This window comes from Tachyglossus aculeatus, chromosome 21 (genome assembly GCF_015852505.1).
Source record: "Tachyglossus aculeatus isolate mTacAcu1 chromosome 21, mTacAcu1.pri, whole genome shotgun sequence".
Classification (NCBI taxonomy): domain Eukaryota; kingdom Metazoa; phylum Chordata; class Mammalia; order Monotremata; family Tachyglossidae; genus Tachyglossus; species Tachyglossus aculeatus.
In genome coordinates this window covers 67,347,757-67,360,402 of record NC_052086.1, presented here as the reverse complement: position 1 = coordinate 67,360,402, position 12,646 = coordinate 67,347,757, and the positions used below count along the sequence as shown (strand labels likewise).

The following is a 12,646-nucleotide window of genomic DNA, read 5'->3' as shown; positions in this document are numbered from 1 at the left end:
ATTTGTTTTAAATAACAGTTCACAAAATTACCGAATGGTCTGGTAATCGCCTCCTTGGAAAACTATGCTCCAGCCTCGAGAATTGGGGTGTTCATTAAAGCTGGGAGCCGATATGAAGATTCCAGCAATTTGGGGACTTCCCACCTGCTCCGTCTGGCATCCAACTTGGTATGGCTCTCTCCTCCTTTCTTCTTCGTTCATTTGAGAAAGCTGGTGTTTCCTTGTTGTTGGATCCTTTTCCAAGAGAAAAAAATAATATTCACCGTAACTAAATTAAAATTCTGTAGATGCAGTGTATCTCATGGTTAATAGCATCATGTAACAGCCATTTGAACTCCAGTCAGAGTAGATTTACAGGGCAGGTGTTCATGTTACAGATGGTTAGCAAAATGACTGCTATTGTTAAGTGTCAGCAAGTTTAGTAGAGACTGCGTCCCATGGGAGTGTCTTTTTTTTTTCCTTCACTCTCTCCCCCTCCCACCATCCCAGAACAGTTTTTTTTCCTATAAGACTGACTTCTCAATTAACTTTGTCATTGTATTTGAACCATTTGATCCAGAAGCTTCTGAAGATACATTTCTAATTCAAATTTTTACATTTTATGTCATTTCATGGCTCTTAATTCAGATTTCAGAACCAATCCATTGGGCCTCAGATGAAAAGTTTCATTTTAGCCCGTATATGGTGACAAATTGGCTATTCCATTCAGATTTTAGAAGTGGCACAATCACACTGTCATTATTTCAACTGTATTTGCTAGATTTGATGGTTAAAAACTATTAACATGTGATCTTCTTTTCCTCTCCCTAAGACGACTAAGGGAGCGTCTTCTTTCAAGATAACTCGGGGCATTGAGGCAGTTGGAGGAAAATTAAGGTTTGTTATTATTTAATAAGTAATTGAATGGAAACAAGGGAGTAAGAAGCCCAGAAATGCAATGTGTGTAGAAAAGATGCAGCAAAATGGTAATAAAAGGGTTATGTATTTTTATGAAATCCCATCTATATTCCCATTATAGTTAGATTGGTAGATGACTGTAAACTTCTTGTGGGCAGGGATCACATCTACCAACTCTGTTACACTGTACTTTCCCAAGCACTTAGCACAGTGCTCTTCACACAGTCAGCACTCAATAAATGCCGTTGACTGATTGGTAGCTGATGCAACAACTCTGAACTTTACTGAACAGAGCACAGGCCTGAGAGTCAGAAAAACCTAGGTTCCACCCTCCAGCTCTGCCCCTTGTCTGCTGTGTGACCTTGGGAAAATCACATAAATAATCTGTGCCTGCGTTACTTCATCTGCAAAATGGGGATTAAGACTGTGAGCCCCATGTGGGACATGGGCTTTGTCCAACCAGCTTAGCATGTATCCACTCCACCGCTTAGTACAGTGTCTGGCACATAGTAAGTGATTAACAAATACCATAAAGAGAGAAGCAGACGAAGAACAAGCCAATTTACCAGTTTCACCAAGAAGAGCACCGGCCTGGAAGTCAGCGGACTTGGGTTCTAATCCCAGCTCTTCTTGTCTGTTGTGTGAATTCGGGCAAATCATTTAACTTCTCTATGCCTGTTACCTCATCTGTAAAGTGGGGTCTTAATATCTGTTCTACCCACTACTTAGACTGTGAGCCCCTGTGACTGTGAGATTATTTTATACCCCAGCACTTAGTACTGTGCCTGACACATGGTAAATGCTTAACAGGTACCACGGGGGGAAAAAAAGATGCTGCTTGGGGTATGAATAGTGCTTATGGACCACCAGCTATGGCTAAGGATAGTAGTACTAGTTTGGGGAGTAAACAAAACAACTAAAAGGTGCGCTTCCCAACCTTCAGCTTTTAATCTTATAGGAGAGAGAAGTGAAAGAAAGTGGAAAATAAGGAAATAATTGAGAATACACCTAATAATGGCCAAACATGCATCTATCAGCAACAAATTAATAGATGAATACCAGGGTGCTGAGGTGACTAATGAGGTGGTACGACTGGGACTGTAGTGGGGACTGCCTCCTGAAGTAAATGGATTTTAAATAAAGTTTTGAAGTAGCATTTATATATATTTACGTGTCTGCCCCTTCTTTTCTCTTGTACTCTCCCAAGCGCTTAGAACGGTGCCCTGCACGTAGTAATCGCTCAATAAATGCGATTGATTTAGCTTCCGCTTGGTGCAGTACACTCTGCTGAACATTTGGGAAGGATAAAACATAGAAATGACATGCTCCTTACACTAAAGTGCATTAAGTAAATCAGTCGATCTTATTTATTGAGCACTTACTGTGTGCAGAGCACTGTACTAAGCACTTGGGAGAGTACAGTATAACAATTAGTAGACATATTCCCTGCCCACAACGAGCTTACAGTCCAGAAGGAGAGACAGGCGTTGAAATAAATAAATTGCATAAGTGCTCTGGGGCTGAGGGAGAGGTGAATAGAGGGTACAAATCCAAGCGCAAGGACAACACAGAAGGGAGTGGAAGAGGAGGAAGTGAGGGCCTAGGTGGGGAAGGCCTCTTGGAGGAGATGTGCTTTCATCCATCATCAATCGTATTTATTGAGCGCTTACTATGTGCAGAGCACTGTACTAAGCGCTTGAAAGTAGGGCTTTGAAAGTAGGGAGAATGATTGTCTGTCAGATATGAAGGGGGAAAGCGTTCCAGGCCAGAGGCCGGCTGTAGGCGAGAGGTCAGCGTTGAGATAGACAAGATCGAGGGACAGTGAGTAGGTCAGCATTAGAGGAATGAAGTGTGTTGGTTGGTTGTAGTAGAAAGTCATGGAGGCAAGGTAGGAGGGGACAAAGCTAAGGAGTTTCTCTTTGATGCAGAGGTGGATGGCTGGGCAACCCCTGGAGGTCCTGAGTATAAATAAGTACAAATATTTAGAAGTATACAAGTAAGTATAAGTATACATAAGTTCATAATTTTGAGGCATGGATGATGAGTTTATATGATCTTGAATCTACCCCAGTGCTTAGTACAGCGCCTGGCACATAGTAAGCGCTTAACAAATACCATTATTATTAATAATAATGATAATCAGTGTTTTTTATAATAATGGCATTTATTAAGCACTTACTATGTGCAGCACACTGTTCTAAGTGCTGGGGAGGTTATAAGGTGATCAGGTTGTCCCACAGGGGGCTCACAGTCTTAATCCCCATTTTACAGATGAGGTATCTGAGGCCCAGAGAAGTGAAGTGACTTGCCCAAAGTCACACAGCTGACAATTGGTGGAAGCTCGGAGATTCTCAGTTATTGAAAATCAAGTTTAGGAATGTTGTCTATTTCATACAGTACATACGGTGGGGTAATTGTGTTTTCAAAATTATGATTCCAACTCAAACTTACGGCATTTTAGTCGTGATCTGCGTATTATTAACGTTAATGTGCTTCTCATTTAGTGTGACTACCACAAGGGAAAACATGGCTTACACTGTAGAATGCCTCCGTGATGATGTGTAAGTAGACATTTTTGAATTTTGTCCATTTGAAGAAACACTGATCGAGTATTAAAAATTCACCTTTGCACAGTAGGAGTGACATCAGCTTTATGTGCATTTTTGCTTTTGTTAATACTGAGTTTTCCATATGACTCAAGTTTAGACTCAAAACGTAGTGGTTTTTAGCATATTGAGCTCTGTTTTGAAACTTGAAATTTTAGGTTTGTAAATATGGTCTCCTAAATCCCTTAAAACTACAATTGTGTTTATCTCTGGCAGGGATACTGTAATGGAGTACCTCCTTAACGTCACCACAGCACCAGAGTTCAGACGTTGGGAAGTAGCTGATCTTCAACAACAGCTTAAGATTGATAAAGCAGTGGCTTTTCAGAACCCGCAAACCGGTAAGACTGTTACCAAATTATGGCACAATTTGGTTAGAACATCCTTGAAAATGCATTTCACCGTTTGAGCTCAGTGAATTCCCCAGATGATGATGCTGTTTATCTCAGTGGCAGCATCCAAGTTGCCAAAGCGTCAGCCTCATCTGTTTATATTGTACTAGAGGCAGGTACAGTGTTGAAGAAGCACCCAACTGGTACTGTTTTAACATTTCTGGAAGCAAGGGGTGGGAGAGATGGAAAGCTCTGTGTCCTGTACTAAAACTAGACATCTCTAGCATTTTATAAAAAATCTGTCCATTTGCTCCTTGAAGCTGCTGAGAAGGAGGTGGGAATCTCTGGCACTGTGCCCCACTTTAGAGGTGGTGGTTGGGCACCAGGTGAGAAGCAGGGAATTTGGGGAGAGTGGTAGTATTCATCAAATCTTTGGGCAAAGTCAAGTGTCCCACCTTGAATTGTTACGGCTCAACCTGCCACAGATGGAAAAACCCCTTTTCTCATAAGTTTCTCTTTTATGCTTTTATTTGGTTGGGGGAAAGGGAGCATGAGAATGAGCAGCAGAACTACACAATATTAAATGAAGAAAAATAAGAATTTTGTTTTAAGCACTGACTAAGAGCTGAGGTAGATACAAGAAAATCAGGTTGGACACAGTCCCTGTCCCATATGAGACTCACAGCCTAAAGTGGGAGGCAGGAGGAGAGCAGGTACTAAATCACCATCTTACAAATAGAGAAACTGAGGCACAGAGAAGGTAAGTGCTGACTTGCCCACAACAGGTAGCTGGCAGAGCTGAGATTAAAATCCACGTCTCGTGAATGCCTTCCCTGTGCTTTTTCCACAAAGTCAGTCTGTCGGTGGGTAGAACCCCATTGCCTCCTGTCATTAAAGTGCTGTGAGTCTGAAATCCAGGCTCTGCAACAGAAGAGTAGTGATCAGAGCAAATAATTAGTGAAAGCCATTAATATGAGATTCAGTTCTACACTCTTAAGTCAAAGGGAAAATAAAAGCCAGAGTCCGCTAATTTGGTCAGTGCAATTCGTGCATTTGAATAACTTTAAACCTTGAGGCTTTACAGAAAGGTAAAGCTCAGAGACACAGTGAAGTAACTAAGGAGTGCAGATCTCAGCCCCCTCTTCCTTCTTGACTTTATATGGATAGAGATGGTTAGTTGAAGTAAGGAATCATTTCTAGGCAATAAGAAAAAGTAAAAAGAAGAGCTGTGGAAGTGGGTGAGGACCAAATTAAGGTTCAGGTCCCTCTGGAGCCCTCCTTTCTCTTTATTCTCCTTTATTCTCCTGTTGCCCTTACGGCTGCCGGCCTCTTTATCCCTAGTGGCCTAAGAGACAATCGGACCCATAATTAGAATTACCCATGTGCGTGGCAGTGCCCAAACCACTGCATCACAGTTCTCCCGCTAGCCAGTACAAAGCCCACCAGAAATCAATCAATCAATCGTATTTATTGAGCGCTTACTGCGTGCAGAGCACTGTACTAAGCGCTTGGGAAGTACAAGTTGGCAACATATAGAGACAGTCCCTACCCAACAGTGGGCTCACAGTCTAGAAGGGGGAGACAGAGAACAAAACCAAACATACTAACAAAGTAAAATAAATAGAATAGATATGTACAAGTAAAATAAATAAATAAATAGAGTAATAAATATGTGCAAACATATATACATATATACAGGTGCTATGAGGAAGGGAAGGAGGTAAGATGGGGGATGGAGAGGGGGACGAGGGGGAGAGGAAGGAAGGGGCTCAATCTGCGAAGGCCTCCTGGAGGAGGTGAGCTCTCAGTAGGGCCTTGAAGGGAGGAAAGAACCAAGACCCTTAAAGGGGACATTTGAACCAAGCTCAGTTTTGTGCCAACTCCAGTGGCTTGGAACTGAACATATACATGCTGGATCTAGCCTATACTGGAGTCTAAGCAGTATGTGGTAAACACAATAATAAGTCATGTTGTAGAACGTGCCATCACATTTCAAGTTGAGAGGAGAGGAAAAAGTTGGAGTGATTACCCATTCACCTGCAGCTTCTCCATCCCGACAGTTTGTTAAAAGGTACTGAAGCCGTAGCAATTTGAGGGGGCACACAGCCTATGCCACAAGACTCCACAACATCGGTAAAATCCACTCTCATGGTCAGTCTGTCAGTCGCTTATGTTTATTGAGCACTTACTGAGTGCAGAGACCTGTATTAAGTGCTGGGGAGAGTACAGTATAGCAGACGGATTCCCTGTGCCCACAATGAGCTTACAGTCTAGAGCTTACAGTTACGTACATAAGTGCTGTGGGCTGGCAGGGGGTTGAATGAAGGGAGCATACAAACCCTTACCGTGCTAATCCAAGCACTAAACATATCCTACCTTGACTACTGCACCAGCCTCCTTTCTGACCTTCTTGCCTCCTGTCTCTCCCCATTCCGGTCCATACTTCACTCTGCTACGTGGATCATTTTTCTAAAAAACATTCAGTCCAGGTCTCTCCATTCCTCAAGATCTTCCAGTGTTTGCCCATCCACGTCTTCATCAAGCAAACTCCTTACCATCGGCTTTAAGACCTCAGTCAGCTTCTCCCCCTCCTACTTTACCTCGTTGATTTCCTACTACAACCGACACTTAGCTCCCCTAATGCCAGCAGTGCTTGGCACATAGTAAGCACTTAACAAATACCATCATTATTATTATACCACTAGCACTTTTGTCTTACCCACAGTCCCTTGCCCACACTCTCCTTCTGGCCTTGAGCTCCCTCCCCCTTCACATCTGACAAGTCACTTTCGAAGCCCTACAAAAATCACATCTCTTCCAAGAAGCCTTCTGATACTAATCCCTCATTTCCCCTACTCACTGTCCCATCTGCAACACCTGTGCATTTGGATCTGTACACTTTAAGAACGATATTTGCCTCACAGCACTTAATACACATATCCGTAATTTATTTTAATGACCAGCTCATCCTCTAAACCATAATAATAATAATAGCATTTATTAAGCACTTACTATGTGCAAAGCACCGTTCTAAGCGCTGGGGAGGTAACAAGGTGATCAGGTTGTCCCACGGGGGGCTCACAGTCTACATCTCCATTTTACAGATGAGGTGACTGGGGCCCAGAGAAGTTAAGTGACTTGCCCAAAGTCACACAGCTGACAATTGGCAGAGCCGGGATTTGAACCCATGACCTCTGACTCCAAAGCCTGGGCTCTTTCCACTGAGCCATGCTGCTTCTTTAATAATAATGGTATATGTTAAGCACTTACTATGTGCCAAGCACTGGTGTAAGCGCTGGGGTAGATAAAAGGTAATTAGGTTGCCCCACGTGGGGCTCACAGTCTTAATCCCCATTTTACAGATGAGGTAACTGAGGCGCAGAGAAGTTAAGTGACCTGCCCAAAGTCACACAGCTGACTTGTGGCGGAGCCCAGATTAGAACCCGTGACCTCTGACTCCCAAGCCTGGGCTCTTTCCACTAAGCCACACTGCTTCTCTGTGGGCAGGGAAAGTATTTACCACCTCTGTTGTATTGTACTGTCCAAGCTCTTGGCATAATGCTCTGTACACAGTAAATGCTCAAGTGTTGATTGATTCACCTGAAGCAGATGTGTATTAGCATCTGTTTTCTTTAGTCCAGCCACTAAGTTGAATTTTAGAATTGCCAGCAATGATCTGGTTATAATTTAGAGCCTTTCTGTAATTTAGATCCGTGCCCCCCACCCTTAAAACAATTTCTTCTCTTGACTCATTGCCATCTTTATAACTCAAAGATTTGTCCCCAGAAAAAGATTAAATAGGCCATTAATCCCATTGTTACAGAAAAAATAGAAGTGCTATTCTTAAAAGTTTCTCTTAATGCTTCTGCTTCTCTTGCAGGTGTAATTGAAAATTTGCATGCTGCAGCATATCGGAATGCTCTTGCTAATTCCTTATTTTGCCCTGATTATAGAATTGGAAAAGTTACATCAGACCAGGTATGAAAATAGCCCAAATTTCATAGTATGGGGATTATTTGGAATATTCAACTGCCACTTCAATTTCTTGTACATTTTCACAATTAAAAACAGACTTTAACAAATTCCCATTTCCCAAATGAAAATTCTGCATACATTTGTACTTTAAAATAATTTGTCCTAAAAGTGACTCAGCAGCAAATTAGCTCACTTGTGTTTTATGTAGTGAATGCAAAGACATCCTGGTTAGTGCTCAGAGTTAGTTCCATGAAAATAGCATTACGTGAAAAGAGTGTTAAGCAAAAGTATAGTTTCCCATAGTAAGCAGCACAAAATGCATTAATGTGTTCCCAAAATCCAGAATATTGACCAAGTAAAAACACTGTAATTTTACAACCAAATAGCAATTCAAATATGGACCAATCATAAAATTGAATTATTTTATGCAAACATATGTTAATTCTTAATTTTCAAAATGTTATCTTTTGCTAATATACCAGAGCCCTGTCATCCAATGCTAAATGTAGAAATGGACTTTAATTTCTATTCAAAACAGGCAGAAATACCCTAAAGGTTGAGGAGGAAGAGAAGGGAAGTGTTCGAGCCAAGATGAACTTTGTGCACACTGCAAAACCATGTTATCTTGAAGGGAGGGAGTGCTTTCAAGTTTAGTAGTGCTATCACAAAATTACATCTCCTTCAAAAAGCCTTCTCCAACTAAGCCCTAATTTCCCCTATTCCCTTTCCCTTCTGCATCACCCGTATGCCTGCATTGGTACCCTTTAACCATGTGATAGTCACTCCACCTTCAGCCCCACAGTATTTATGTACACATATCTGAAATTTATTTTAATGTCTGTCACCCCTTGATTGTAAGCTCCTTGTAGACAGGAAACATATCTACTAACCCTTTTGTATTTTACTCTCACAAGCACTTTCTACAGTGCTCTGTCCACACTAAGTGCTCAATTAATACCATTGATTGATTGAAAAAGGTGCCAAAACAGGGGCATTATAATGAGAAAATCCCTGTATTCTTTGTTCGGAAGTTTTATCCCAACTGTTTTGGGTTGTTTGTTTATTTTTGTTGTTGTTGTTGTTTATGGAGAGGGGTACTCACTAAATTACATGCTAAAATCTTCCATTTGAGAGATTTCTGGAATTTGAGAGTTGCTTCTATGTTTTCAGCGTCAGTAATATGATTTGAAATGTAATCTCACAAGAAAGAGTAACTACTCAGAGACACTCAAAAACCTACTCCAGCAGAGATAGAGAAAATATAAGCTGAGTTTTATCTGACTGTTAACAAGGAGTTAATTTCCTAAAAAGAAATCATGAATTTACTTCTTGTTAAAATGTTGAGGTAAATGGTGTCTTTATTTTGGTCCCCTATTGAATAAACTAAGTAAAATTGAAGTTTGTTACCCATTTTTGTTGTAAATCCCTTTTCCAGTTCTGTTTCTTCAGAGAGTTCTGCATTGGTTCATTTGACCTCAGGGTTGTGAGGTTTGGGCCTAGCCAAACGCTGACAGGTCTCGTAGGTGATTCAGACTTCACTTCCAAATGGTTTTCGCCTTGAATTTCAGGGAATTTTAATCCCAGCAGTCACCACACTTACAAAGACACATATGCCAAAGAAAATCAGGGAGGGGCGACATGCTCCAAAGCATGTCAGTTATAAACACACAATGCAGGCTGCCTGCGATTGATGGAAAACTGAAAGCGAACGCTGGGGTGTTCTTTGGGCTGCTGAAGCTCACAGGTCTGCAGGGCTCTACTTTGAATTAGTGAAAGCCATATGGCAATGAAACATCAGAGAGAGAGAGAATTCCCTCGTAGTACTCAGTTCTCTATTCAGCCTTTTTGTCAGAAAACTCGAAACTAATACCCTTTTTAAAATTCAATCAGTTATTTTATAATGTTGGAGTTATATTTCTAAAGAACCTCATATTTACAAAAACTTATGATTGTACTATGTACAATCAAATTTACAAAAACTTATGATTGTGCTATGATTGTAGCACTTGTGCTTATTGTGTCCACAGAGCTGTTTCTTCCAATAGCACTAGAACATTGAATCATGGATCCCTAGTTTTTCTTTGTTTTGTGTACGCTTACTATGTACCAGGCACTGTACTAAGATTGGAGTAGATACAACATAATCAGTGTGGATACAGTCTATGTCCCACATGGGGCTCACATCTTAATCCCCATATTACAGATGAGGTAACAGGCCCGGAGAAGTGAATTGACTTGCCCAAGGTCACACAGCAGACAAGTGGCAGAGCTGGGATTAGAACCCAGGTCCTTCTGACTTCCAGTCCTGCGCTTTATCCACTAGGGCCACACTGCTTCCCCAGAGTTCCATAAAAATCGCAAGTACTCTATCCACAATGAAAATGTGTTGTAAAAGAACTGATAATTCATTCAAAACTGTATATGCTGAAATAGCCTAATAAATGTATTGAATTTTTGCAGCTTCATCACTTCGTTCAGAACAATTTTACAAGTACAAGAATGGCTCTGGTTGGACTTGGTAAGTTTTGTGTGTTGTGTGTTGCAGATTCGGTCCCGTAGTCGGTCTGAACCCAAAGTCAGTAAAACAGAGATTTTCAGCAAGTCGTTAGGTTTCAGGACACTGAGCCCGATTCTGTCCCTTCCCTTCTGCCCCCCGCCCCTCCACATTGATGAGAGGAGCAAGTTGCCAGAAAGCTAGAGTCCACTCTCAGTGGGCTCCCTGTGAGATAAATCACTTTCCCACCTCCCCATTGTGTAATGGAGTGAATCTGTGGCAAAGCTATGCCTGTGTGAAGTGCCCTAGGGAGTCCCCTTCCTCCCCAAAAGGAAAAAGGAGAAGAAATGGATGGAGGCAGCTAGTGCATCCTGGTTAACCGTTAGTTGCACTAAGGAATTAAGGAGGAAACTGAGGAAAAATCCTTTCTTCCCACTGACAGTGCATAGTTAACTCCTGCCTGGCCATAATGGGGAGAGTAGAGCTCAATAGATGTGGGTTAATTGGCAATTAACCAATAGATTCTCTTTCGAAGGAAGGATGCTGTTGACTGTTCACTTCTGCCATGTGAAGTTTGGCAGAGGGCTATTTTACCGTGCATTTCAGTCACTCTAATACTAATTTATGTATGTTTCTAATTCACCAGGTGTAAATCATGCTGTCCTAAAGCAAGTTGCAGCACAGTTCCTCAATTTCAGGGGTGGGCCTGGCACTTCTGGTGTTAAAACCCAGTACCGTGGAGGTAAATATTATTTTGTCAGTAGTTCCATTTAAGTGATCTCTTCCATGGGTGGTGGGCAGTCCTGAGTGTTCACTGCTGATAGGTATGTTATGACCCACTTTGTCTCTCATCAAGTGGACTTGTAATAACTTCCTGTTTTCACTATGCTACTGGGGAATTAAGGAATATTCTTCTCACAGCATGCATCTCTCTGAGTTCGTTGCAGTGTAATGTCAAAAGAAATAAAGTTTTGCGCAAGCATGCAGTGATTGTCAAATGGCGGGTACTATGATTTGCATTTTCTGTAAGGTAAATATAAATGGACTGCCTGTTCCTGGCTGGACATGTTAAAATAGATTTAAGTAGATCAGGTTTTCTCAAATTTTGTTGGGCCTCAGATGCAACATTTTGCGGAGTTACATCTCCAAAATTAGGCTAATAGTGAAAAATTAGCTGAAGCTGATGCAACATTCAATCAATCAATCATATTTATTGAGCGCTTACTGTGTGCAGAGCACTACTAAGCGCTTGGGAAGTACAAGATGGCAACTTATAGAGACAGTCCCTACCCAACAGTGGGCTCACAGTCTAGAAGGGGGAGACAGAGAACAAAACCAAACATATTAACAAAATAAAATAAATAGAATAGATATGTACAAGTAAAATAAATAAATAAATAGAGTAATAAATACGTACAAACATATATACATATATACAGGTGCTGTAGGGAAGGAGGTAAGACAGTGGGGATGGAGGGGAACGGAAGACATTTATGATGTCTTCTCAGGATCAGCCTCACTGTCTTGGTGGCACAGAAGTGTCTGTGGAATATATCCTGGAGTTGGTGAGGGAGGGAAGATAATTATGCTGGTTGATTGCCTTTGGGTACTGTCACTCCGGATGTTAAATTGTACTTGGCTTGTTTGAAGCTTTAGTGACAGAAGTTGAGATTAAGGACAAAGGGTAAAAACAGTTAACGTTCTGCCTCTTTCCCCCAACAGCTGAAATTAGAAACCAGAATGGCGATAGTCTTGTCCATGCCGCCGTTGTAGCAGAAGGCGCTGCTACTGGAAGTGCGGAGGCCAACGCTTTCAGCGTCCTTCAGCATGTCCTTGGTGCAGGACCTCATGTAAAGAGGGGGAGCAGTACCACCAGCAAGCTGCATCAGGCCATAGCCAGGGGAGCTAATCAGCCCTTTGATGTGAGTCGGGGAGTTTTCTTCAAGCTTGTCTTCAAAGAACAGACCCACTATGAAAACAGCATCCCAATTTTGCCCGAGCCTGTCATCGAAATGTATAGGAGCTCTTCTGCTAGAATCCTGTATAAAGCCAGTGTAGATCAGTTCTAATTTCTACTCTCTTTGGTGGATGGAGTTTTTCGATCCCTCCTGTATGAAAGAAAAACATGCAAGCTGGATGTCATATTTGTCCTAATCTCTTTAGATTGTCAGGTACATTTTGGATACAAACCATCTTCCTGGATTTTAATAAGCTTCTTGGCTTAGATCCTTTGTCCATACAGCACCCAACTCCTTTCATGCTCACATCCCAAGAGTCCATTTCTGCTATTATTTGTCACCCCAGTGCATGGCTTTTTTTATGGTATTTAAGAGCTTACTAAG

The 12,646-nt window shown here is 41.6% G+C and overlaps 1 protein-coding gene across 1 annotated transcript in view; it reads left to right on the top strand.

Annotated features, from left to right (window-relative positions):
* LOC119942479 (cytochrome b-c1 complex subunit 2, mitochondrial) overlaps positions 1 to 12,646 on the top strand; it is a 31,866-nt gene that overhangs the window by 8,208 nt on the left and 11,012 nt on the right. Inside the window, exons 3-10 of the mRNA XM_038763314.1 lie at positions 19 to 168; positions 812 to 876; positions 3,402 to 3,458; positions 3,720 to 3,844; positions 7,716 to 7,813; positions 10,271 to 10,328; positions 10,951 to 11,046; positions 12,027 to 12,226. Coding sequence (XP_038619242.1) covers positions 19 to 168; positions 812 to 876; positions 3,402 to 3,458; positions 3,720 to 3,844; positions 7,716 to 7,813; positions 10,271 to 10,328; positions 10,951 to 11,046; positions 12,027 to 12,226 — 849 coding nt within the window. The remainder of the gene's footprint in view (positions 1 to 18; positions 169 to 811; positions 877 to 3,401; positions 3,459 to 3,719; positions 3,845 to 7,715; positions 7,814 to 10,270; positions 10,329 to 10,950; positions 11,047 to 12,026; positions 12,227 to 12,646) is intronic.